This window comes from Marmota flaviventris, chromosome X (assembly GCF_047511675.1).
Source record: "Marmota flaviventris isolate mMarFla1 chromosome X, mMarFla1.hap1, whole genome shotgun sequence".
NCBI lineage: Eukaryota > Metazoa > Chordata > Mammalia > Rodentia > Sciuridae > Marmota > Marmota flaviventris.
In genome coordinates, this window is record NC_092518.1 from 40,432,307 (window position 1) to 40,458,008 (window position 25,702).

The 25,702-nt window shown below is 43.7% G+C and overlaps 1 protein-coding gene across 3 annotated transcripts in view; it reads left to right on the forward strand.

Moving 5' to 3' along the window:
• Shroom4 (shroom family member 4) overlaps positions 1-25,702 on the forward strand; it is a 96,294-nt gene that overhangs the window by 38,135 nt on the left and 32,457 nt on the right. The window contains exons 1-6 of one of the 3 annotated variants that reach the window (XM_071606129.1): positions 6,661-7,060; positions 8,682-8,743; positions 11,247-11,381; positions 13,725-16,197; positions 21,488-21,549; positions 23,138-23,185. In XM_071606129.1, coding sequence (XP_071462230.1) covers positions 7,058-7,060; positions 8,682-8,743; positions 11,247-11,381; positions 13,725-16,197; positions 21,488-21,549; positions 23,138-23,185 — 2,783 coding nt within the window. In that variant the 5' untranslated portion in view covers positions 6,661-7,057. Of the gene's footprint in view, positions 1-6,660; positions 7,061-8,681; positions 8,744-11,246; positions 11,382-13,724; positions 16,198-21,487; positions 21,550-23,137; positions 23,186-25,702 lie in introns of those variants that run through there. The other 2 variants (XM_071606130.1, XM_071606131.1) reach the window with 2 other exon arrangements.

The window sequence follows — 25,702 nt, forward strand, 5'->3', positions numbered from 1 at the left end:
CCTGCTCAATACTTCTCCCTGACAAATGTATCTGTGACCCAGGAATTGCCTTCTTGGTTGTAGAATCTTCTTTACCATACAGAGATCCATGCCCTCCCCTGAGGGATCCCATGTACCTTTCAAGATATTGTCCTGTATTATATATGTGGTATTGGCAGTTGAAGGGAGGCTTCTAGCCTACTTTAGTAGGCCAGAACCCACCAACGTCAAAGCCTCTGCCAGTATTTTGAAGAAGCCATTTGAATATCTGTTCTAAAATGTACAATAGAGTAATGGTTATCAAACTTGAGAGTGCATCAGAATCATATAAAAACTTGTTAAAACACATCTCTAGCTGGGCATGATGGTGCACTCCTGTCAGTTCAGCAACTTGGGAGGCTCAGGTACGAGGTCGCAAGTTTGAGGCCAGCCTCAGGAACTTAGTGAGGCCTTAAGCAACTTAGCAAGACCTTATCTCAAAATTAAAAGAAAAAAAAAAAAGGACTAGGGATGTAGCTCAGTGGTTAAGTGCCCCTGGCTTCAATCCCCAGTATAAAAAAAAAAAAAAAAAAAAAAACACCTGCATGGAATTCTGCTTTTCATTCTGTTTCTCTCCTATTCTGGAACCTGCAATGCCTGTCTCTTGCCTATGGGATAATAAAAAGCCAGTGCTTCAACCTGATACTCAAGGTCCCCATGTTCTTGAGTCATTCTATTTTTACTTCCTATGTGTCCTATAGAAAGAGTATGTTCTTCCTTCAGCACATTCCTGCCTTTCCTACTTTTATTCATGTAAACCTGGCAGGATCTCTCTCCTAGTCTTCTCTAGTTGAAATTGTATTAAGTCTTCTAAAATTAGCTTGGAGATTCTGTGAAGCCTTCCTTGATTCAGCTAGCTATGTATTCTCCTTTGAACTCTCCTTTGGTTAGCATTTCCTTTCTGGAACTTCTGACTTTGTTTCTTGTTTAGTGGTTATCTAGGTCTTTTTCTTCTCCCCTTTTATGCTATAAATTCCTTGAGCACAGAGATGATAACTTCTTCATTTTGATGTGTTCTTGAATACCTTTCCAAGCACCTTACATGTAGATAGAAGCTCCATAAATGCTTAGAAAAAAGAACAGCAATGACTGCCAACTTTCTTTTTCTTTTTTCTTTTTTTTAAGAGCTACTAATTACTCAGTTTCGGGAATGAATACTGTGCTAAGAAGGTACAGGTGCCAGATGACCCTAGTGTCATAGTTATTCTTTTTTCTTCACTCTCCACATTCAACCCATTAATAAATGCTGTTGGCACTACCTCTTCAAAATATCCCTAATATTAATAAACCTCTGTTCCTTATGCCTCCTTCTACCTTTTTTGAACAAACCACCATTCTCTCTTATCTACATGAACATTTTAAATTGGTTGCCTGGTTTCTATTCTTATCCCTCCCCACCTTTACCAAATCCATCAGCCAAATGAGATCTTTACAAAACGTAGATCATGTTAGCCCCATTTAACAACCTCCCACAGCTTCCTAGTTCCTTGAGAATACCATTCAAACCGATGGCCTTTGTTGGTCTTGGAAAACTCCATGATATGCCTAGGTATCTCACCAATCTCATCTCTCCTGATGTCCATCTTGCTCATGGTTATCCAGTTCTGCTGAGGGTTGGCCTGTCCTCATTATCATATTTGCTCAAAGCAGAGTAAGTAGATTCTTTTATTTCAATTGGGGTCCTAGCCATTGTTGGCTATTACTCTAGCGCTCCATGTCTTTAGTAACAGAGATGATTCAGGAGTGGCCAGAAGTAGTGCTAAGGACTTTGAGACATGACTCTGGGGAAACCTTTTTGGATTCCATCAGATGCTTGAAACATTGTGTCTAACACTGGGTGTGAGCTGAAGAAAACAATGGGCCTAAAGGAGGAAGAAAGGAAAGTTTGTATTATCCCTTGCTGCCTCCTTCCCAAGGGAGGGTATAAACATAACTGGTAGCAACCAAGCTGGAGGACAAACAGCCTCCACCTTATTTATCACTTTGGGAGTTGGTTTAGGAAATTGGGCATCATGGCAAAAGCTTTAAGGTCATCTGTTAAATCAGATGGTTCTCTGTGTACTTGATGCTTTTATTCCATTATGCTCTTCTGAAGTCTCTTTCAGCTTTCTCATGTTTTATCCTTAGCTTTTCTTTTTAAAGTATTGATTTTTTTAGTTGTAGATGTACACAATATCTTTATTTTATTTATTTGTTTTTATGTGGTGCTGAGGATTGAACCCAGTGCTAGGTGAGCACTCTACCACTGAGCTCCAATCCCACCCTCCCTAGTTTTTGGAGAGGTGGGGGAGAGGAAGCCCTTTTTCATTATTCAGAGATTTTATTTGATCCCCTTCCTTCTAGAAGCTGCAAAAGTTTTGCAACATTTATATTTTCGCTTTTAGGGCCATTGACAAGAAATAGTCAATGGTGGGTATATTTCATCAGACCATATCTAGAAAAACTTGTGTTGATCCATGACTCCTGCTTGCACATGCCCACCCTCCTCTGTCTACATGTCAAATTTGTGCCAGGCACAGTGGAACATGCCTTATAATCCCAGCAACTTGGGAGGCTGAGACAGTAAGATTGCCCAGGACCCTGAATCAACATTTTAATGAAAGGACTGGAGATGTAGCTCATTGATAAAGCATCACTGGGTTCAATAACGAGTACCAAAAAAAAGTGACAACAACAACAAACAGCCTACAAATTACTCACTAGCCTACAGGAAAAATGAATTACAAGAACTGTGTTTCTAAACTATTATGCATTTTCTAGTTCTCAGAATTTGCAAAGCTCTCCCAAGTCATCTGTATGGTTACTTCCTTCCAACCTTCTTTGGAAAAAGTGGTCTCCTTAGGCTGAGACAGGAGGATTGCAAGTTCAAGGCCAGCCTCAGCAACTTTGCCTCAAAACACAACAAAATAAACAAATAAAAACAAAAAGGACTAGAGATGTGGCTCAGTGTTAAAGTACCTATGGGTTCCATTCTCAGTACTGAAAGAAAGAAAGAATGAAAAAGAAATAAGGAAAGGAAGGAAGGAATAAAGATTTATTCCCATTTATAAATGGAGTAATAGAAACAGAATGTCAAATTTAATGACCCCAGTCAGATGAAGTGATCACTCCCTTCTTGGAAAGTCAGAAAACACCCTCCTGCTATGCATGCTCTAACAATCAGAGGGTCTTTATTTTCATCACAAGATTCCCTACTTATTCTTATTTCTTATCTGGGTTTCTTTAGAGCCAGAGATGAATCCTGAGGTGGAAGGTGTAGATGAGGATCCAGCAGATTTTCATGGAAGAACTTGACCTGTCTATTCACAGGGAAAGGGGATGGGAAGGTAGAACTGAGTACCGAAATCATCCCCTTCTCCCAAATGTATTCATCTCTTGATGTCCCAGATTATAGTTTTCCCAGAATGACACCAGCCGTTGTCCTGAAAGTTCTCTTTAAAATCTCTCTCTCTCTCTCTCTCTCTCTCTCTCTCTCTCTCTCTCTCTCTCACACACACACACACACACACACACACACACACACACAATTTCCCCCTTGGTTTTTGTCTATAGTAAGGAAGGGTCCCTGGATCACCAGGCTTCAAAGTCTTCCAGCCAACAGTGAAGTGGGGGTGGGCCTTCAGAGCTCTGTGTCCCTCCATGGTGACCAAGCAGCTTTTCCCCTCCTCTGTCAGATAAACAAGCTGTGCATTGTTCTGTCCCCTCCGCCGGTTTGCAGGCTTCCCTTCCTGCCAGGCGGGCCAGAATGAGCTTAGGCTCCTTCATGTGGGGCAGGTGGAATGTGCTCTTTGGGGGGAGGCTGGAAGAGTCACAGAAAGTAAACAGAGCTAATCAAGGACACTCTTTTGTGCTTCTCCTTATCCAAACACTTTCAAAAGCAGAAAGAGCCCACACTCTATTATGGCCTAGACTTCTTGCTAAGCACAGCCCCAAGTAACAGGGGTTACATTTTCTTCTTGCCCTGGGTTGTGCAGAGCTCTGGTTCTCTTTATGATTGTTCTCTCCCAATAAGTGTCTCTTGAGAGGTCCACTGACAGCCAGGTTCAGAGACAAGTGGTACCATCAGAGGATATCAGGGAAACAGCCAAGAGGAGCTGCTGAAGATTGACTCTTCCAGAGTTGCTCTACCTTCCTCTCCTAACCTCTCAAGGTAACTTTACAAAGACTCTTCTGGGAGTTGATTATGGTGGATCCATCACTTTTGCTGGCATATATCCACCCTCCTCTGTCCACATGCCAAGTTCTTATCCTTGGAGAGCTTAGGAAAGAGGCAGCTATCCTTACCTTGTCCCCATCATAGGAAGTTATACCTAGTCACGTTGTCTGGAACTCAGTTCTGCTAAGTGGCAGAGTGTTCCTTTTCTCCCCATGCCATCTTCCAGCCTCTTCCCCCAATCCTAAACTCGCCTAACTGCTGCCCAAGATCTCTTTTCTTACACAAAGATTTCTTGAGTATATCCTGTCTGTGCCCAACCTGCCTATCACCTCATCTGAAGATTGCCCAGATCTCCCATATTCCCACCCTGCCTTCCCAGAAACTTCCAGTTAAATCTGCTGGATTCTTATTGACACCTTTCACCTCAGGAACTTTTCAGCCAGTTCCATCAACAGGCATATGTTTCCAGGTATTATTTCCTCAGCCTCACCTTGCTACTGACAGGGTCAGACTGCTGTCAAACTCATTGCACTTTATTTTGTTAGGAAATGGGGCTCAGCAAGCCTCATCAGGCATGCACTTGCATGGGTCAGGTGACTGAAAGGATAGAGGAAGGCACTTGGCAATGAGAAGATTAGGGAAGGCTGGGCACCCAGGCCTGGCGATTCTTGAGGGCAAGGCTTATTACTTAGTATGTTGCCACTCTAAATGTGGTTATGGCTGCGGTAGCAGCAGTACCACCACCACCCTGGAGCTCATTAGAAAGTCAGAACCTGAAGTCCAGCCCAGTGGTGCACACCTGTAATCCCAGCAACTTGGGAAAGCTGAGGCAGGGGGATTCCAATTTGAGGCCAGCCTCAGCAACTTAGTGAGATCCTATCTCAAAAATAAATAAATAAATAAATAAATAAATAAAAAGTGCTGGGAATGTAGGTTAGTGGTAGAGTGCCCTGGGTTTAATCCCCAGCACACACACACACACACACACACACACACACACACAGAGGGCAGAAAAGAGGGGTTGAGGTTAAAAAAAATCAGACCTTGAGCTTCAGTGCTGAATCAGAATCTGCATTTTAACAAGACACCCAAGTAATCCACATGCCCATGAAAGTTTGACAAGTTCCTTCTCCTAAGTGGCCCTTTCTTTTCTATCTCTGGATTGAAGATATCCATTTTCTTACTAAATACAATATCTTGCCCATTGTTATTTTTGGTACAAGGTAGTATTAATAACAGATACCACTTATTGCGTGCCTGACACATGCCAGGTGTATTTTACACAGGAGGAAATTGAGGTTCTGGGTCATGTCCAAGACCAAACAACTAGTGAATGATGGAGATGAGGCACCAAGCCAGATCCCCATGCCCCCACAAAACCTCAAAATTTCCTTCATACAGTACTCCTATACAGTTGGTAAAAGTCAACCTAGACTTCCCTATGAGGTCCACAGGGAAGAGAGGAGAAGGGGCCTCCGGACGTGATTTCCCCAGAGAGGAAAGGGCCTAGCATACTTTTTGTCCTGAGGGAGTTTGCGTAAGCCCTCTCAGGGGCCAGAAATTACTGGAATTGGGGCTAGAGGCCAAGGGAAATGGGAGTAGGATCAGAAACATTATGAAGGGAAAACCCTAACTCTAAATTCTCAAAAGAAATTAAATTCTGATGCCTTAGCCTGGATTAAAGGGTGCAATAAACCCATGTGAAGCACTCTGAGTTGTGTCTAGTGTATTGGTCAATGAGAACATAATTTGGAGCCCCAGGCTGGGGCTCAGGACTACTGCATCATAGTATGCTGTAGCTGAAAGGGTCATTTGTGATGATTAAGTTCAATGTTTTATTTTTCAGAGAGGAAACAGAAGCCCAGAGAAGGGGGAGTAAGTTGCCAGAGGTCAGAGTCAATTTATGGCAGGCCACAAATACTGACCCCAAATGCCACTATTTCAGCATTGCTAATGGGCACCTTTTCTGGACTTGGAGTCTCTGGTGTGAAATTGAGGTTTTGTTTTGTTTTGTTTTGGGTTTGTTCATACAGAAATGCAGACCCTGTAAATAAGACCCAGAATGATCATAAGGCTTTATATCTCAGCAAGACCTTCACCTTGGAAAGGTTTTAATTCGCTTGCTCCCAGTTTTAGACAATCAGCTGTGGTGCCATTTCTTTGGACCTGGAGACTGCTCAGCTTGGCTGATCTGAGCTTTCCTTTTCTGGGACCCTGAGGACCTACAGAGATGGCTGGGTGGGGTCAACTCAGTCCAGGAAGCTCAGGAATTCTTTTAAGTGTATGTGTCTGGGGTATTTTTCTCTCTCACTTACGTGTATTTTTAAAAATTCTTTTTAGACACCCGCTTTATCTTTCCCAAACATCATTTCCTTGCTCCTTTCCTGAGTTCTAGCAGTGGCTGGGGGCCCAGCTTCCTTATTGGCCTCTGAGCTGTGGAGGGGGTGGGCCAGGGCTCAGAAGAGGTGGGAGTCGGGAACAGGGGGCCTGTTTATGCTGTTGGAACTGCCTTTCATCCTTCCCTTTGCCACCAGGGTTCCTGGCTAGTTCCTGGAGCACTGTCTTCACTCCTATCTAGCTCTTCATACTGCCTTTCGTTCCCTAAGGCTGTGGTCACTTTGAAGCCCAACTAGGCCGATGACCACACATTGCCTTCAGTGCTACTCCTTCCTGTTCTTGCAACTGGGACCTGACTGTGTCTGAGCCCCTTGGACCACACTCAGGAACTTGGGCTGATGGCTCCCCATCCCAGGAGGTCTTAACTGGAAGGCAGATGGGTCCCAGTTAAGGAAGGGACGCCGGCTGCGGGGTTTGTCGTTGAGAGTCTGAGCTAGCTGGATACCTCATTCTCTCCTAAGCCATCTCTCCGCTCTGGGCAACTTCATGGTAGGTACAGCCTATAGCCATGGCTGCCAAGGCCGCCACCCCTCTTCTCTTCTGCTTTCTTTCTTTAATGCCCTTTTCTTTTTGCCTCCTTAAGAAAGGTGTTTTGGTGTAATGAATGATAGAGTGTGTGTTCAATGCTAGTGCCTGAGCCAGCCTTAGGGGAAAGTGTAAGTGCTAGGTCATTGCCCCCATGTGTAGGTCTGGGCTGCATGGTGGGTGGTTGGAATTGTCTTACCTCTCTGCTCATTTCTCATGATCCCCCCTTCCCCACTGCCCAGGAGGGGTGGTTTCCAGTCTAGGACTACTGAGACGTCCCTTTTCTGACTGCTTCTTGAGGGAATGGTTTGGGGCATCCAAGCTTTCTTAGTCAGACCCCTTTGCGGAGGAGGGGTTGTGTGGTATCTTAGTAGGAACTAGGGGATCTGAGTCTTGATCCCAATTCATCTGGTTACAAGCTCTGTGCTCTTGGCAAATCACTTCAGTTTTATGCATCTCTGTTTCTTCATCTGTTAAATGGGGTAATCATAGTTCTTACCATATAAGGCTAGCATGAGGAATAATCCAGCTAATGTCTTTGTTGTTCCTAGTGCCTGGTACATCATAACTGTTCAGTAAATGACCTCTGCGAGTTTTTTTAAGTTTATAAAATATCTATGTCAGGTACTGATTTCACACCCAGAACTGCAATTAATTCAGACCATAACTCATAAGAAGGAGATGGTCACTTTCCCCATTTTAGGGATAAAGAATCTGTCACTCAGGGACTGGGGTTGTGACTCAATGGTAGAGCACTTGCCTGGCATGTGTGAGGCACTGGGTTTGATTCTCAGCACCACATATAAATAAATAAAATAAAGGTCCATTGACAACTGAAAATATATATAAAAAGAATATCACTCAAGTGGTTAAGGATATGACTTGGGGGTAAAGTGTTTGCGTAGCATGCATGAGGTCCTGGCTGCACTCCTAGCATCCCCTCCCTCAAAAAGAAGAATCTGCACCTCAGAGAAATGACTTGTCCAAGGTCACATAGCTAGGATTTGAATATAAGCATGGACTAATTCTAAGCCTAGTCAAATCGGGAATAATAAGCCAAAACCTGACAAAGTTTTCTCTCCTCTCCTAAACTAGGGTTAGAAGGCTCCAATTCCCTCTGTTAGAATTTTCCTTCTCTGAGCTGTTCATTTTCTCCTAGTATCTCCAAAGCCCCTACTATTCCTACTTCTGAAGAAATCCCAAGGTTCCTTTTGTAAGCTACCTTTCAAAGTGTGGCAAGGGAGTGTCATAGCAAAAACTTAGTAGATGATTAAATCGAGGTGCCCTTTGTGGGTGTTCTCTTGAGCTACCAAACAGGACAAGTTTGAGCTAATAACCATTATTATAGTACCTAGTAGTTACTGACCATTTGCTATGGACCAGGCTGTTTCCCATTTGCTTGGAGAATACTCTCTCTAATCTCTCCAGTCACCTATCCAGGTAAGAACTATTTTTCCCTTTCTTAGATCAGAGAACTAAAGCTCAGATGATTCAAGTGATTCACATAGAATCACACATCTCAAATTCTAGAGGTAGGATTTGAATCTAGATCCTTCTCACTTGTTTTTGTCTCCTTGCCTACTAGCTAGATTACTCAGGACAAGCTCCCAGGAAGACATGGCACTTGAGCAGTACCTTGAAGAACAGGTAGGATTTAGGTTAACAAAAAGGAGGGGACACTCTAGGCAGGGGAACGGTCATAGTGATAACTATTATTGTTTGAAGGGCTGGCCAGACCCAGTTCTAAGCACTTGACATACATTTTCTTACTTGATCTTTCAACAACCCCAGCAGGTAGATACTTGTATTTCTACTTTACTGCCAAGTAAACAAGGATTCTGAGAAGTGAAGAAACTTGCCTAATGCCTCAGAAGCTAATCAGTTGGGATTCAAATCAAGGTGGTCCAACTCCTGAATCTGTACTAGATTTTACTAGAAATTTAACATTAAAGGCACAGAGTCAGAAAGGGTGAAGCTGGATACATGGTGTGATTGGAGCAGACATTAAAGGTTGAGCTGGGTGAGTAAAATAGCCTTTGAAAAACTAGTCCAGTTTAAATGTGAGGCAGGACAGTGTAGGAAATAGGGAGCCAGGGAAGATTCTTGAGTAGGAGACTGCCCTTGATTCAGTTGGTGTTCAGTGTAGTATGATCATAAAGCAGCGACCAGAGGTGGAACACGAAGAGACTGGCTGGCAAGCGGATGCAGTAGTTTGAACACAAAATCCTAAGGGCCTGAACTGGAACAGGATGTGGTGGTGGTGGATTCTGGAAGGAGTGGTGCAATTCTGTGTAAGGGTCATAGTGAGAATGGAGAGGGAGAAGGAGGGGGGAGGGGAGGGGCATTAGAGATACATCATAAAAGAAGACACAGTAGAACTCAGTACGAGGGGTGGACAGTTAGGGAAAAGGAGGTAGGCACATATCCTGGACCCAGAGAAATTTCAGGAATCTAGGATGTGGAAAAAGGGCCCCAAATGGGACAGGTACCCTGGCCAGTACAGCCTTAGTATCTACAAGCATAGCCCAGAGACCTAGTAGTACACAGGAACATTACTGGGAGATGCTTGATGAATTTTTATTGACCATCTGACTACAGGATAGTCAAGGTCACTGCTGCTGACCGGTGGCTCTCATCTTTGTTAACCAACTTTCTCTGCCCTTCCTCCTGTACCACCTTCTCTGTGTCTGGCCTGTTAGCACTCAAACCATGTACCCCCAGTAAGCCCATGCTCCCAGGACTCCCTCTCCAGGCCTTAGCCTTACACTACTTGGATCTTCTGTTTTTCTGCTGTGGGGAGGGACATTTCTAGCTAGGTTGCAATCTTCCACTGCCCTATAAAGTAGAGAGCTGATTTATCCCACTCTATAACAAAGTTGATGAAAACAGGAACGTATATCTTATTTAAATCTGTACCATGAGTGCCTTATATGGAGCCCAGCACAGTGAATGTGAATAAATTAGTAAATAATGAGTGAATAACTTATCAAATAATCTATCATCCTCCCCCTCTCTCTGGTACCTCCTTATTTAACACCTGGTTCTCTTTGTAGTATTCTCTCTACTATGTATTTCTCTATATTCTTTCTCAGAGTTTTCTCCTTTTCTGACATTTGGTTTTCCCCTCTCTCCCCCTTATCTGAAGTATCTTCCTGACCCTTGCTCTATCATTTACTCTTGTGGACTGTCTGTCTGTCTGTCTCAGCATTCACACCCCACATATTTTCTTCCCCACTTTCAAGAATGGCATCTATTCATGTGAAGTATGCCAGGAGACAGGGACAGGTCCTGAATAAGCCAGTCAGTGCGAGATTTGTGGCTGTAGCCTCAGGTACCTGGCAAACCCCAGGCTGCACCTGGGGCCTTCGCCTCAGACCTGTTTTCCTTTATTCACTCCTGACAGCTGGGTAGCCAGTCTCCTCTGCCAGCCTAGTGCTGTGCTGTTCACCACTTTGTCCTCCATCCCCTGGCAGGAGTTGGGATTCCCTGCCACCACTTTCCCTACAAATTCAAGTGTCTCAGCTCCATGCACATCTCATCTTTCACTCTCTCAGTGTCTTTACCATGCTTTATTTGACTGAGGTCTGTGTCTCTCACAAATCTATAAGTTCTCAAGGATAAAGAGAACTTTTGTTCATATCTGTACCCTTAGAGCAACATACATGCCACACAGTAAGTAAACATGCAACAGGGCTTATTAAATGAATGAGTAAAAATTAAAAATTAAAAATCAGATCTCAGTCACCTGACTCTTCCTTTCTCAGAGAAAAAGGGAAAGATTGGCCAGATTGATGTTTCCCCTCAAAAAGAAGTGGAGTTTGGCTCACTGTTCATTGGTCACTGGCTCTCATTTAGTCCACAAGTATTTATTGAGCATCTACTATATGCCCAGCACTATGAGACACACTTAGGATATTCCTATGAAGAAAACAGCCCTGTGAAGCTGCCATGCTGTTTCTCCAGGGATCACTCACTGGATAAAGGAGATTTCAGTACTGGGGGCTGAGACGGGCCACTCAGATTCCCACACCAGCTCCTTGCAAGATGTTCTACCTCGCTGAAGGGAAAGAGGGGGTGGGGCGAAAGCTGCCTGGGAAGTGATTTCAGCCCTGGTTCCCTTAGCCAACTTCCTGTCCCTTTCTCACTGCAGGAGAAACGCCCCTGTCAGTAGGCCGCACTCATGGCATGTGGCCAAGCTGCTGGAGGGATGCCCTGAAGCGGCCACCACCATGCATTTCCCTTCTGAAGCCTTCAGCTTGTCCTGGCATTCTGGTTGCAGTACAAGGTGAGTCTAGAGCCCTCCCCTCAAGGTGAACTGGAGTGTGGACAGCCTGGCCACTCCCCCTCCTTTGACCTGGTCCCTCTTGGATGTTTTAGAACTAAGAGCGGTAAAATGGGAAATGGCATGGGAGTCCAGAATACCTGGCTTCTTTTCCCAGTGTTCTGCTAAGTCTCTGTGGCTTTGGGCTCTCCCTTTCCTTCTGGACAGTGTTTCCTTGAAATGCCTCATTTGGCTTGGGAGACACCACATTGTCCTGCTTCTCACCCTATTCACTAGCTGCACTTTCTCAGTCCGTCTCTCTGATTCCTTCCATCCCCCTGCTCTCTTAATGTAGAAGGACCCCACAGTTCTGTTCTGGTGGTCTTCTCTATCTATGATGATGCACTGGGGCTTCCACCCAGTCCATCAGCTGATCATGGGGCCAAAGTCTCCAAAACAGGGACCTCCCTGATAACAGGGCCTACCTGCCTGGAATATCACTCAATACAGGCACCTCAATGTTATCTATTGTTATTGAAACAGCTGCTCAGGACACAGCCAACTTTTTGACCAGCTCAGAGCCAAAGTGTTGCTTTCAACTACTTCTTCCTTTCTGCAACTAAATCTTCCCTCCAAAAAAGAATTTCTGTTGAGGAGGCTCAGAGAAACTAACAGTTTTCCCTGATTCAGTGACTTTATTTGGCATTGGAAGTCAGGGGCTCAGGGCAGAGGCAGGTTTGTTCTAGAATATACCGAAACATATTCTGAGCTTGGCTCCTGTTGAAGTAGGGGTGTGGTTTTGTTCAGCAGGAAGGGTGGTGCAGTGGGCAGCAAGTTCTCTTGCCAACAAGGAATTGATGGATTCCTAGCCCAGAGTACAAGTGAGCAGAGTGACTAAGGGGCAAGGCAGAAAGCAAGAATTAAGAGACACTGACGGAGGCTCTCATGTGCTGCTGCTCAGCTGTGGCTTTCTGGGCAACAGCATTTCTGATATCAGCCTGCAATCCCTGGGTTCTAGTCAAAGGAGTTACTGGCATGACTTGGCTCTGTTTGGCTAAGTGTTTGGGAAATGGCACTTAAAATTCAAGATCGTGTCTGCTCCTTGATCCCCCTGGTTTGGCTCTGCTGTAAGGGATGAGGGAGTAATGTTTGGGCAGAGGCCACCATGGTATCAATACTGGTAGTAAAGAGGATGCTGATAATAATAACAACAATTGAGACAGTCACTGCCTTGTAGCAAACCCTTGCTAGGCACCTGAGCTGTATTTTTTATCTGATTTCTTCTATACAGCAACCCACTGATATAGATATTACTCTTATTCCTGTCTAAAAGAGATTATCAGAGAAGATCTCAGACATTGAATTCATAGAGGCCTGCATTCAAATTGCAGCTCTGATTCTTTAAGAGCTTAGTGAACCTCTCTAAGCTTCTGCATTCTCAGTTGTAAAGCAGAGGATAGCAATCTCTTCCATTGGGATTAAATGGACTATTGTAAAGTACCTGGCATATTGTAAGTCCTCAGAAAAGAATGGAGTAGGGCTGTCATTATAGCTTGGTGATAGAGTACTTGCCTAGCATGTGCTAGGCCCTGGGTTTCATCCTTAGCACCTAATAAATAATAATAATAATAATAATAATAATAATAATAATAATAATAATTGTAGAATAGGGGAATGCCTAATTCCTCCCTGTCTATACCACTAGTTAGAGCTAGGTGATCCTGGCAAAATCACCTCCTCAATAGTACTTTCTTTTGCAGGGCTTGCTTTATAGACATCAGTGGTTCTCAAAAGCATAGGTCTTATACAGCAGCACCTGAGAAATTCTTAGCTCAGAATCCCGCCAGACCTAAAACTCAAGGATGAAGCCCAGTGGCTGGTGTGGTAATAATACCCACCAGGTGATGCTGGTACACATTCAAGTTTGAGAACTGCTGATTTATGAAATGGTCTGACTGAAATTGAATCAGCCCTTTAGGGCCCTTTTTTAATGCTAATATTCCATGAGTGTGTCTCCTGGCAGAGAGCCATATACTGATTCCACAGGGACAGGGACAGCCCAGAAGCAACTCCAAACTTACTCATGGCAAAGAAATAGTGCATAGCCCCCATGTTTTTCTCCCGCTTTTAATCTTAAGGATGTTTGCTCATCTTTCTTCTATATGTCATTTTGTCCCCCCAGTTTACCATGTCCCTATGGCACTCCACTATCCATGTTCTTCTGCATTTCACTTTTTGCCTTATCGCCCTTTCATTTGTGACATGGGTAGCTCTGGGATGCCTGCCTTCTTCAATGTCAGGGCTGGCCAAGGTGGGAAAGGGATCTGGTGGCTCAGCTAACTAACCAGTGTACCCTGTGTCTTACAGTGACGTGTGTGTGCAGTGGTGTCCCCTCTCCCGGCACTGTAGCACCGAGAAAAGCAGCTCTATTGGCAGCATGGAGAGCCTGGAGCAACCAGGCCAAGCCACCTATGAGGGCCACCTCTTGCCCATTGACCAGAACATGTACCCCAATCAACGGGACTCAGCCTATAGCTCCTTCTCGGCCAGCTCAAATGCATCTGACTGTGCTCTTTCCCTCAGGCCAGAGGAGCCAACCTCCACAGACTGCATCACACAAGGCCCAGGGCCAAGTAAAGTCCCTAATGTCCGGCCTAATGTGGCTGAAACCTCAGGAGGTAGCCAGCGCACCAACGGGGGCCATTTGACGTCATCTCGCTCACAGGAAGGCCACCACCCAGGGTCTGCCAAGGGGGTCAGGGGCCCACCACAACCTCCAGTGAGGCGGGACAGTCTTCAGGCCTCCAGAGCCCAACTCCTCAATGGAGAGCAGAGCAGGGCTTCTGAGCCTGTGGACTCCTTGCAACAGAAGGAGAAAGTGAATTTAGAGACAATGATGATTCCCAGGAACCCTAACAGGTTCTGCTGCCTCAGTGGACAAGAGCAAATGACAAAGGAGGGCCATCAGAACTGTGAACTCAGCCAGTCTCCCGAAGCCAGCCAGCAGGGCTCTGAACATCTACTGACAGAGGCTGCAGCCAATGTTCTTGGTTCCCCTAAAGCCTGTGAGAAAGCTTCCACCAGAGTTTCTAGCCCACTCAGTGAGGCTTCAGCAGAGCTACCTAAGACTTCCTCCTTTGGCCGCTTTCCACACCTCACAGGACCTACAGGGCATCGCCACAGTGCCCCTGAACAGCTGCTGGCATCCCACCTGCAGCATGTGCACCTCGATTCCAGGGACAGCAAAGGGACAGAGCTTCCCACTGGGCAGGATGGACACCAGTGGACTTTGTCCCCTTTGCACAACAGCCGCAAAGGGAAGAAAATTCCATGTTCCCCTCCAGGAGGAACCCAGGACCAGCCCAGCAAAGAAAGAAAGACCAAGCCAATGGAAGATAGGCCTTTGGGTTCAGGACACCAGAGCCAAAGCAGTTCTACACATGGAGAGACTGATGGACACCCTCCAGAACAAGGTTTCCTAGACCCAAGCAGAGCAAGCAAAGCAGGCAGTGAATTGGCCAGCCAGCAGCCCTCTGCCTCTGGCTCTCTCGTTCAAACCAGAGATTGTTCTTCAAGTGCTAAAGTAGCTAGCAGCAAAGAGACAACTGAAGAAGGGGATAGTGAGCCCAAAGAATGTGGCCGGGTGGGCGGTAGGCGAAGTGGAGGTTCCCGGGGTCGTTCAATCCAAAATCGGCGGAAAAGTGAGCGCTTCGCTACCAATCTGCGCAATGAAATTCAGAGGAGGAAGGCCCAGCTCCAGAAGAGCAAAGGCCCCTTGTCACAGCTGTGTGACACTAAGGAGCAAGTGGAAGAGACCCAGGAGCCTCCCGAAAGTCCTCCACTCCCTGCCTCTAACTCAGCTCTTCTATCTTCATATAAAAAACCCCCTAGCCCCAGAGATAAGCTCTTCAACAAAAGCATGATACTCAGGGCTCGGTCTTCAGAGTGCCTCAGCCAAGCTCCTGAGAGCCACGAATCTAGGCTAGGCCCAGAGGGACAAAAAAGCCCTGGCCAGAGGTCTGGCCAGTCCTCTTTGGGCCTAAACTCCTGGTGGAAAGCCTCTGACACATCCTCAGACTCTGAGAAAGCAAATGCTCATCATGGAGTCCGTGGAGGTCATTGGAGATGGTCTCCAGAGCATAACCTGCAGCCACATGTGGCACTAGCCATGGAAGGCCCTTCCAGCCCAGGTGACAACAAGGAATTGAAGACTTCTCCTGTCCAAGCTGGGGAGGAAGCCATCCTTTTGCCCTTTGCAGACAGAAGAAGGTTCTTTGAAGAGAGCAGCAAATCCTTATCCACATCTCATTTGCCAGGTTTAACCACTCAGAGCAACAAGTCTTTTAGCCAGAGACCAAAACCTATAGACCCCAACTTTCAGTCAATGAGCTCCAGCTATCGGGAATTGAGGCGCCATCCCATGGACCAGTCATATCACTCCACAGACCAACCGTATCATGCCACAGACCAACCATTTCATTCCATATCACCCCTTCAGTCAGAAACTCCTACTTACTCAGAATGCTTTTCAAGCAAAGGTCTAGAAAATTCCATGTGTTGTAAGCCACTGCACTGTGGTGATTTTGATTACCACAGGACCTGCTCTTACTCCTGCAGTGTTCAGGGAGCTGTGGTCCATGACCCTTGCATTTATTGTTCTGGGGAAATCTGTCCTGCCTTGCTAAAGAGAAATATGATGTCCAACTGCTACAACTGCAGGTGCCACCACCACCAGTGTATCCGGTGTTCAGCTTGCTATCATAATCCTCAGCACAGTACTCTTGAGGACAGCAGCTTGGCACCTGGCAACGCTTGGAATTCCAGGAAGCCACCAGTGCAGGTGAGGACCTGGTTTTAGAGTGGGTGAACTTCATTATTGTCTGTGTGAAGAGGAAACTAGAACCTTTTGAAAATATGATAGTTGTAATTCCTGGTAATGAGATAGCCGTTGTTTCCACCAGATGGTTGTTTAGTAACCTTGAGCAAGACCCTTAGCCACCAACATCTTAACACACCTGCTCATCTTGAGAGTTAGATACAGTAACTTTTGGTTCACAGATGAATAGGACTGGGATTCTATCCTGTGAAATTGGAATCTGGATGACCTTAAGTGAGTCATTCAGCTACCACAATTTGAAGTTTCATATTATTATTATTATTATTATTATTATTATTATTATTATGTACCATGGGTCACACCTAGGGGTGCTTAACCACTGAGTCACATCCCCAGCCTTTTTAAATTTTTTTATTTTGAGACAGGGTCTTGCCAACTGCTCAAGCCTCACTAATTTGCTGAGGCTGGTCTTAAACCTGTTATCCCCTTGCCTCAGCCTTCTGAGCCACTGGGATTACAGGTGTGCACCACAGAACCTGGCTAAGTTTCATGATTTGTTTTAAAGGGGAAAATAATGTTTATTTCCAGTAGTAAGAAAAGTCTTATCACCTCATCTCCAATGTAGAAGAAAATCATGGCTGCCTCATGGATCCATTTTGAGGAGAACCCAAGAGCAGTTTATAGAGTGCTAGGCCCACAGCATGATACAGAGCAGCACTAACTGCTTTTAATTTCCTATTTTAAAATTATTTGATGCTGCAAAATTGGAGACCCAGGTCCAAACTGTGTCCATTGGAGACCCATGTCTAAACTGGCTGCTGTTCTGCCTTGGTCATGACCTGTCACCCTAACACAAGACCTTACCATCCCCCAGGGTTCTTCTGGGAGGACCTCCTAAGTCCTTACCCACCCACTCTCTGCCAGATTCCTTCCCCCATGACATCCTTAGTGACACATTTTGGCTGTTAAACCAGAAGTCCATTCCTGTGTCAAATTGTTGTTCATAGCAGATCTTTGAATTTACTTTTAATGTTTGAAAATGCTTAATATGTATTATTTGAAAAAAGGAACTTCAGGAAAGAAAGAAGCCTTATAAAAAAGAGTACAGACCCTACAATTTCTTTTATATGAAGTTCTCTGATAGCTGTTCCTAAGGGGAAAATTTCATAGCAGGGCTTAGAAATGGGATATGGCTCAGCAATGGGCTGGAAAAGGGTATGGGAACATGTTCCTAGATAAAGTTTAGAGTTACACAGGTGTATTCACCAAAACTCAAAAAATGTACACTTAATATCTGTGCCTGTCATGGGAAGTAAGTTTTACCTAAAAATATTATAAGTGACTATCAAACTTTAATAAGTATGCTGAAGTGCTTTTGAAGTATAGTGATATATACAAGTCTTTTTTATAGCTTTGAAATCTTAGATATTTTGTTATACCTGTCCCTAAGATGTCATGGTTTCGATGCTACTGTAAACAGTATTGCTTTATTCATGTTGATTGAAAATTCTTTGTCACTACCCTATAGAAATACAATTATTGGTCTTGTGTCCTGCAACCTTGCCAAAGTCACTGATTAATTGTAGTTGCTTTTTGGTAGGTTATAAAATATTTTGTACATAAGCAATCATGTTATCTGTGAATGGAAAGAATGTTATATCGTCCTTTCCAGCGTATGCCCTTTCATGGGGGGGAAGGGAGCCTTATTGCACTGTCAAGACCTCCAATGCAGTATTTAGAGGAAGTGGCTAGGGCAGACATTGTTGCTTTGTTTTTAATCTTTCATTGTTAAGTTTAATGTTAGTTATATGCTTTTGTTGTAGATACCTTTATCAGGTTGAGGAAATACCCTCTGATTCTTGGTTTCAGAGGGTCTTTATTAGGAGCAGATGTTGGATATTTTTCAAATGCTTTTTCTGTATCTATTGAGATGACCATATATTTTTTCCTGTTTTGTATACTGGTATGGGTGAATTATGTTGATTGGTTTTTAAAATAGGAACTAATGTAGCATTGCCAGGATAAAATCCACTTGGTCATGATGTAGTATCCTTTTTATATGTCACTAGATTTGATTTGTAGGTATTTTGTTAAAGATTTTTCTGTGTTTATCAGGGATTTTAGACTGATAAACCTTTGTCTGGTCTCTGTATCAAAGTAATGCTGGCCTTAAAGAATGAGCTGGGTAGTATTATCTTCCCTTATATTTTCAGAAAGAGTTCATATAAAATTGGTATTATTTCTTCCAGAAATGTCTGGTAGAATTCATCATCAAAGCCATCAGGGCCTGGTGTTGTCTTTGTGGGAAGGTTTTAAGTGACAAATTTAATTTCCTTCACGGATAGAATAGGATCAATTAGGTTGTTTATTTCTTCTTCAGTGTGCTTTGGTAGTTTGTGGCTTTTAAGGAGTGTGTCCATTTCATTTAAGTTTTCAAATTTGGGCGGAATGAAATCGTTGTAACTTACTTTGAAATGTATCAAGAATTTAAGATGGACTGGTGGATGGATAGAAGAATAAACAGATACAATAAGGCAATTGTAGCAAAATGCTAATTGGAAAATCGAAATGATGAGCATATGGGTGCTTGCTATACACTATAAACTCCTTTCAACTTTTCAAAATATTCACAATGTTGAAAAAAAGGAGAAGAGGAACTAGAAGGGTCCTGAAGCTAGAACCAGATTTCCTGGATTCAAATTCCCTCCCCAGAATTCACAGTGCCTAAATATTCCCATCTCAAAATGGAGTCCATAGCAGCATCTACTTCAGAAGTTGGTGGTGAGGATTAAATGATGTCATGTGTGTAAGGCATTTAGAACAGTGACTGCCAGACAGTGATTAACTTATAAGGCAGCTATTAAGGTAAAGAGAGAGTTTGGATTAGCTTGAGAGATTTTGGCTAAAAGAAGGACTCACAAGTTGATGATAGAGAAAAGGGGCCAAAGACAAGCAGGAAGTGAGGAGATGGTGGCTGTAGAGATGTCAGCTCAAGGCCAGCAACTGTTTAAGGAAAGGAGGTGTAATTGGCAGGTGCAGAATTGGCAGCAGCAATGTAGGTGAGCCTGTGCCTATACCATGCTTTTCCTTTTGTCCTTGGAGGGAGGGACACATTGGGTTTCTAGTGCCTGTTAGACTGGTCAAGCAGGTCTGCTTAGACATTAGCCTTTCAAACACATGGTTGGCTATCTAGGAGTTACTCTGTGCCTATTTCTATCCCTGCCACCTAAACCTTCTACCCCAACCATGCAGGACCTGGGGAGAATTTGCAGCATGAGTTAAGATACTCCAGCTCTGGTGACAAAGGTAATTGTGGTGGCTCTCTCAAGTTAGATCTGACATCCTGCTCCTTCTGCCCCTGGAGAAGATCAGGGTGCTAATCAGCTCTTATTCAGTGTTATTAGGAGAACTGCAAACAGCACACATTCACATCCCACATCTCATGCCAGTTAGTTTTGCATGCATTGAAGATGATTTCACTTAATACTAGTATGAAATAATTTATAATAGGATCTTAATTTTATGGGAAAGGAAACTGAGGCTCAGAGAGGTCACACATCTCAGAAGTGGCAGAGATGGGATTTGAATGACATGGTAGTAAGTGACATTTGAGAGTCCACTGGGCACCAGATATATCATTCCAGGTGCCCTGGATGTATCAACTCATTGAGTCCTCAAGCAATTAAGAAATAGGTTCTCTTTTGCTACTAGATAGCTGGGGAAATGCAGAGAGAAGTTGAAGTTACCTGGCTAGTGAAGGGCAGGTGTGGGATCTGAAGCCATGCTATCTAGTTTCAGAGGCCAAGTTCCTAAGTATGCCACACTGCCCCTCCATAATCTGATCACATATTACAGGGTATGGACAAGAAGCCCTGCCTCCCACTGTGGCTGAACAAATTGTGGTATCTATTGGCATCTATATGGTATGTATATGGGCATCTCACAAGGTTGTTGAGGCACAGTCTAAGGTATAAGTGATTAGAGGTTCTCTGATATCCCAGATATGGGTAAGGACTGCTTTGGTCTTTTAAAAAGCCAGAACCAGGAAACAAACCTCACCTTTATCTGTGGCTACTAACATCCAAAACCTTCTACATGCCAACCACTGGGCTAGGTATTCTCTGTGCTTTTCATTTAATTCTCACTTCTGGCAACCCAGCAAGACTAGATAGCAGAATCCCTATTTGCCAGATAGGAAACTGAGTTCCAAAGAGGTGCCAGAATTTCCCTTAAATAACACTGCTAATAAGTGTCTTAGCCAATATGTCTGACACCAAAGAACTATGTTTGCTCTACTTCACCAGGCATCTGAACCCCAAAAGGGAAGCCTACTTGGGCAAAAGTAATAAAATTTTCAATGGGACTAATAATGATAATGTTGGGAAAAAGGAATTTGGAAGATCAGTGATGTTTAGGGAAAACTGTGCATTCCCATTGAGCAAGCTCTGAGTCTAGGCCCTGGGTTTTGGATACAAAATTTGGACAGGCCTGAAAAGCAATTTTGCATTCTATTTAGAGTTAGAATAAGACAACAGGGACATTTTTTTTTTTTTTTTTTTTTTTTTTTTTTTTTTTTTTACGAATGGCACCTTATGACTTGGCCTGGGAGGAAAAGAGCTGCTTGGTCATAACCCTTAAGAAAAAAAAGTCCAGTGTAGAAACTACTCCTGTAGAGTTGGGACTATGGCATCTGACATTTATGTTCCCCACAGATGAGCCAACCTCAGTTCCTGCCATTGGGTGAGCAGAGGAAGAAGAGCCCCTGCAGGACAGGGGTGTACTGGCATGCCTGCCTCCCTCTGCCCACCCTGGGGGAGGGTTGGTGCAGCAGGAGCTCCCACCCTCAAAGCCCACTCAAGGCCAGAGCTTCCAAGAAGATGCTTTCTGTATTGGAAGAGGCAGGAGGAGCAAGCAGGTTCATCTAGGAGAATAAACAAAAAGACCTCCATCCCTCAATGCTGGCAAGAGCCAGAGCAAACAGCAAACATGCTAAACTGGTTTTTAAGGTGGTTTGGGAGGGAGTGCAGAAAGAGGGAAATGCAGTATTTCTAGACTACAGCGTCCAGGTCCCTGAGTGCTCTCTGAGTCTCTGCATGCCTGCAGCAGCTCAGCAGGCCTCCTGATAGAAAGGCAGCCTTCCAGGTACATATTTCAGTAGCCTGCCTAGGACTGTAGATGGTACCAACTGTGGTGACCTGGCCAGGGACAGGGTCCTGACCACCTCACTGTTTTGAAACCATCTAGCTACCTGGCTGTTCAGAGTTCCTTAACTTATCAGAATTTTGCTTTGCAGGAATTTCCTGGGGACAAATGGAAATCAATAACAGGAAACAGAAAGACCAGCCAGTCAGGGAGGTAAGTGACCTCTTAGGGATTTGGGATGAGTTAGTGCCTCTGAGGCTTCAATGGAAATTGCTAAGATCTTCATTCATTGTGCTTAGTTTCCTTTGAGGAAACTGGTCTGGTATCCACACCAAGAAATTGGTGCCAGAGATGTAATCCAGCCTGCCCCCCGACCCCCTGATAGCTGGATATAGAACCGATTGTGTGCTAGAACATTTTGGAATACAGAGGAGTCAGGTAGTATATTGTGAGGCATTATGCCCATTAGCTTAAAGGCCTGAGGCAGCCCTCACCATGTCCAAGGATATTTGGGACAAAACTGCTGAAAGAAATGTGAAGGCATAAATTGTGCCTGCCTTGCCATTGGCCGTGGGGCAGTTGAAACAGGCAGGGAGGAGGGAGGACTGTCTAGGTACTGTGGTGCCTTTGCCCCAGAGTTGTTTGGGGCACCTGTTTCTTGGGTTCTGCCACCTTTCTTTTAATGGGACTCATTGAAAACTTAAGGTCTGCTCATTAAAAGTCTGGGGCCTGATCATGTGGACTATAGGTTATAATTCCTGGAGGAAGACAGGGATATTTTTTATGAATGGTGCATGTGGTTTGGGATAAGGAGAAAAGAGCTGCTTTCCCTTAAGGAAAAAAATACCCAGTGTGGAAAGTCTACCACTGTAACATGGGGCTCATGGCACTGGGCACTCATGTTCCTTAGAGATGAGGTACCCTAAGTGACTGCCCTAAGTCACTATGAGATACAGAAAGTTGCCATCTCCTGGCTAAAGCTCTTTTAGGTAAAAATCTCACATATTCTTTCAGCCAGTTTTTTCTCAACTAAAATGATACAACGGGCACTTAAATTGTATTGATTCTTAACTTGAACTCCAAAATAAACAAGAGTACAAGCTGTGCTCTGTTCTCCAAGGTGAAGGTACCAAGAGAGAGGACTAGAATCTAAGGCTTCTGATCCCTGAAGAGTCTAGAGTTCATTCTAGGTGTCTGTATTATTCCCTGTGATTTGATGGCATGGTCAGGAATTATTTTGCTTTTTCTTTGACTGGGAAACCTGTTCATTTTCTGGTTGGCAATGGGAAATTGGGGAATCCAATATATGTGGATCATCTACTAAGCACAAAGCATTGGACTGAATCTTTTGACAACCATAGTTTCTTTTGTTGCCCATTTTGTAAGTGAGATCCAGAGAAAAGTCATATAACTTAGCTGAGGTTACAGAGCTAGCAAGTGATGGAACTAGATTTCAAACAAATGTTTGTATGGCCCCAAACTCATGCTTTTTTCCATTCTGCCTGCTTCATTTAGGACCCCTAAGAAAACCTTTCAAACATATCCCTGGTATCATGTCTCAGGGGTCTAGGTCTTGGGTGGGGATTCTATGGGATTTGGGGGGATACCCTTGATTCCCCAGCTCTAGGCTGACTTGTACCATGTCCTTGTGGAAATCACTTCAATCTAGCAAGCCTGCCAAGATTCCTATATTAGACTGAGACCCTTGAGAGGGAAGACCATGTCTTAGATATGGACATAACCACATTCTCCGTGTCTGACAATAATGCTAACATTTCTTAAATTCCGTTCTTTGTTCTAGGCGCCATTCAAAGCATTTTACCAGTATTTATCACTCTGACCTTATGGGGTAGGTACTTAGTAGTTTCTCCTTTTGACATAACAAAGTAAGTCCCACAGCTCATAAGTTGACTAGATCCAGTCAGTCTAGCTTCAGAGACACTATAGTGCATGACAGTAATTCTCTGAAATGGTTTTCTTGCTGCCTAGTGAAATGAAGTAAGAGGACTTTATTTAAAACCTGCCGTATGTACTGAATTTTGGTAGGCAAGGTGGGAAATACTAGTGAAAGAGCAGCAAGACACACAGGACCTGCTCACAGCTTCAGCAAGGAAGACCAATCCACTGAAAGTTCAACAGCAATGATAATAATATATTACCACTTGCAAAACGACCTATGTGCCATGAACTGAGTTACACATGTTATGTAATGTTTTATGTTCCCTACAATTCTTCCAGGTAGGTATTATTACAGTATGACAGCGAGCCCCAGACTTCAGACTATGAGACAGAAAACACCTGGGGAGTTTGATGAATGATGATGGGGAGTTGGGCTGGGGTTGTGACTTAGTGGTAGAGTGCTTGCTTAGCACATGTGAGACACTGGGTTTGATCCTCAGCACCACATGAAATAAATAAGTAAAGGTATTATGTCCATCTACAACTAAAAATATTTTTTTTAAAAAAGAAAAACAGGGAGCTAGTTGGAAATCACCCTCAGGGAGTTTGATTCAGCAGGTGGGGAGTGAGGCTCAATATTTCCTTTTCTAACAAGCTCTCTGGGTGATGCTGATGCAGCTGGTCCTGGGATCACACTTTGAGAAATACTAACTCAGATGAAGAAGCTGAAGTTCAGGGAGGCTAAGTAATCTACTCAATGTCTCACAGGCAGGAAAGAGGCAAGCCCATACTTAAGCCCAGATTTTACTTACACAATTGACAGAAGATAAAGCCTTATAAAATACAGGGTTTCAACAAGATGCTCCTGGCACATGTTAAAGGGTCAGTACATGATAAGTATTATTGTGCCTTGTGTAAATTCACTGTAAGGCCAAGAAACTGAAGGTTGGGAACTACAGGATGAAAGGCCCATAGAGAATACTAAAGCAGAGTATGTTGGAAGAATCAACATCACTGGTTGAGTTTTGGCCTTCAGTTAGTCCTACCTGAGTTCAAATCCAAGTTCTTCTTGTGGCCTTGACAAGTGCCTCCCCTCCCCTCCCAGTCTCTTTTCTCCCTCCTTTCCTCCCTCCTTCTTCTTCTCTCTCTCTATATCTCTTTCTCCCCTCATTTGCAAAATGGGGTAAGAGTATCTATAATCAAATGATTGTTGAGTCTTAAATGAGTTTATATATGTAAACTCTTGAGAACAAAACCTGGCACTTGAGACCCTCAGCAAGTTTTAGTTGTGATACTAAGGAGAAGGAAGAGGAACTTCAGCAGCAATAAGATAAGAAAGGTGACTAGTAAAGCCTTGGACCAGAAGGGGTAGGCCTTCAGAACTAGATAGGATCACAAACATGGGCGCAATTAAAGATCACCTATCAACAAATAGTGCTAAGATAGAGTTAGATAGGAGTAAGAAACTCTGGGGTACTATTGCACCATATGGTGATTACAGATAAACATAATGAATTGTGCATTTCAAGAAGCTACAAGAAAGGATTTGGAAGGTTTTCATTATAAAGAACTGATAAATGTTTAAGGAAATAGCTACGTTTAACATGATTTCAACAGTATGCAATGCGTATGTGCATCAAACATTGCATGGAGCACATTAATATGTACTTTTATGTTTTTATGTATCAGATTAAAAAATAAATTGAGAGACTGAGGCTGTAGCTCAGTGGTAGAGCACTTGCCTATCACACAAGAGGCCCTGGGTTTGATCCCCAGCACTAGAAAAAATTTAATGAATTAAAATTAATTAGAAGATCAACAATCAGGTAAGTGAGTTCATAAATGTGGTACCTTAGGGAACTTGGCAGTATTTGCAGCCTAGATGACTTGAAGTGAGACCAGTTGTGGCAGTGATACAGGCATGGAGGAGTGTGGCATGGCCTAGACTGGGGAAGTACAGATACAATAGAAACGGAGCAGAAGACATAGATAAATATGTGAGATATTTGGGGAGAAAAAGTTTGTTTTGATGAAAACAATATTACAGGAAATTAAAAACAGAAGAATAAGGAGACTTGTTCCTACCACCTTAGCACTCTGATTATTTTCATTTCCCTGCCTGCATCATCTATAGGTATGGAGATTATTTTTGGCATGGTTATAATAACTATGTAGATGTGCTTTCCTGTGTCCTGATTTCCCCGACCAAACTGCATTATGCAGTATGGCAAACAATTTTTCATGCTGCTATACAGACTCCCTCAATATTAGTGGCTATATAATATTTCACCAGCTTAATGTGTTCTAATTTGCTTAATCATTCCTAAATTGTTGGGTAATTAGGTTGTTTCCAATATCTTGCTATTATAATGTAATGCTGCAGAAACATTTTGAATAGCAATAGCCTTTTTCTCATTTTGAATTATCTCATTAAAAACAATTATCTGGAGTTGGGATTACTAGTTCA